The sequence below is a fragment of the Zalophus californianus genome, chromosome 3, assembly GCF_009762305.2.
Source record: "Zalophus californianus isolate mZalCal1 chromosome 3, mZalCal1.pri.v2, whole genome shotgun sequence".
NCBI classification, from domain to species: Eukaryota; Metazoa; Chordata; class Mammalia; order Carnivora; family Otariidae; genus Zalophus; species Zalophus californianus.
In genome coordinates, this window is record NC_045597.1 from 129,554,477 (window position 1) to 129,556,105 (window position 1,629).

At 40.4% G+C, this 1,629-nt stretch overlaps 1 protein-coding gene across 1 annotated transcript; it reads right to left on the bottom strand.

Moving 5' to 3' along the window:
• Positions 1-772: 772 nt before the first annotated feature.
• Positions 773-1,193, bottom strand: LOC118356837 (U6 snRNA-associated Sm-like protein LSm3). Its single transcript, XM_035726811.1, has one exon. It carries the CDS (start codon positions 1,187-1,189, stop codon positions 977-979), a length of 213 nt encoding a protein of 70 aa, XP_035582704.1. The 5' UTR covers positions 1,190-1,193; the 3' UTR covers positions 773-976.
• Positions 1,194-1,629: the final 436 nt, after the last annotated feature.

A 1,629-nucleotide genomic window follows, 5' to 3' on the forward strand; every position in this document is an offset into this window, starting at 1 on the left:
CTCTCCAGCAACCATCAAACTAAACCAAGATGAAACTAGAGAGCGAGACAAACTGTAAGAGACTCTCAAACATAGAGAACATACTTCTTCCTTTCTGATTTGATTGGATGCCTTTTAATTCTTTTTCTTACCTAATTCTCTGGCTGGGCCTTCCAGCACTATGCTGAATAAGAGTGGTGGGAGTGGACATACTTGTCTTGTTCCTGATCTTAGAGGAAAAACTTTCAGCTTTTCACTGTTGAGTATGATCTTAGATAGGGACTTGTCAATATGGCCTTTATTATGTTGAGGTTCATTTCTTCATTTGTTGAGAGTTTCTATCATGAAAGAATGTTGAATTGTGTCAAATATTTTTCTGCATCTGTTGAGATGATCGTCTATTTATCCTTTGCATACTAATGTGATTTATCATCTTTATTGCTTTGTGCATGTTGAGACATCCTTGAATCCCAGGGATAGACCTCACTTGATAGTGGTAAATAATCCACTTAAAGTGTTGTTGAATTTGGCTTGCTCATATTTTGTTGAGGATTTTTGCATTTTTGTTCATCAGGGATATTGATCTGTAGTCTTGTTTTCTTGTAGTGTCCATATCTGGTATCCGGATAACACTGGCCTCCTAAAATGGGTTTGGAAGTGTTTCTTCGATTTTTTGGAAGGGTTTGAGAAGGATGGTTTTGATTCTTCTTTAAATGTTTAATAGAATTCATCAGTGAAGTCTTCTGGTCCTGGAATTTTTTTTTTTTTTCTGCATCTTGGTGATCACATTTATTGAAAGGGTTGGAAAAAAATTAAAATGCCCTTTAGCTTAAGAAGTTTTTAGTTATCCGCAAATCAACTCGTTTCAGGAGTGGAAGAATCCTTGGTCATTTCTTAATATCAAAATTTACGCAGGTTTCTCTTTTGAATGTCTTCTACATTTAAAGAGGCAATCATACAAAAGCTCCTATATTCCATACATGATAAATTCTTTGTTTCAGCCAACTCTTAAAGGAGGGGCAACTAGTACAACACCATCTCCCCGGACAAAAAGCATTGGAATATTCCGTTTTGTTGAATGTAATCTGCCTCGAAGCTCTCTGTCATTTCTCATTTTCACATAAATTCGCTCATCCAGGCTGAGCCTGATGAGATCCAGGGGCTCTTCTACAGTGTTGGTAGTTTGTTGCTGGTCCACGTCGTCCGCCATGTTTCAAACCCTGGGCCTTTTCCCCTGGTCCTGGAAATTTTTGATTACTGATACAATGTCTAACAATTCTACTCATTATTGGTTTGTTTCCTGTCGTGTTTCTTGTAATCTGCCATTGATATCTGCACATTTGATGCAGCACTCACCTGTTCCAGACTTTACCAGCTGGTTTTGTTTGGGAAAGAGACTTAACTTACTCTCGGGTGAGTAGAGAGTACCTTCTGTATGGAGTCTGGCTGTTCCCGCTGCAGGAAAGGCTCAGCAGTGCGGTTTCCCTGGGGCTTCCCCAGCTGAGGCCAGTGTTGGGGAAGATTTCAGCGGTTCTCAAGGGCTCAGGATGTCTGTGTCTGAAGTAGTGGTGAGAACTGTTAGATTCTCTGGTGGCAAAGGCTGCTAGAGACCTCCCGACCTCCTTTCTCCCATGGAGGACACAGTGGCTG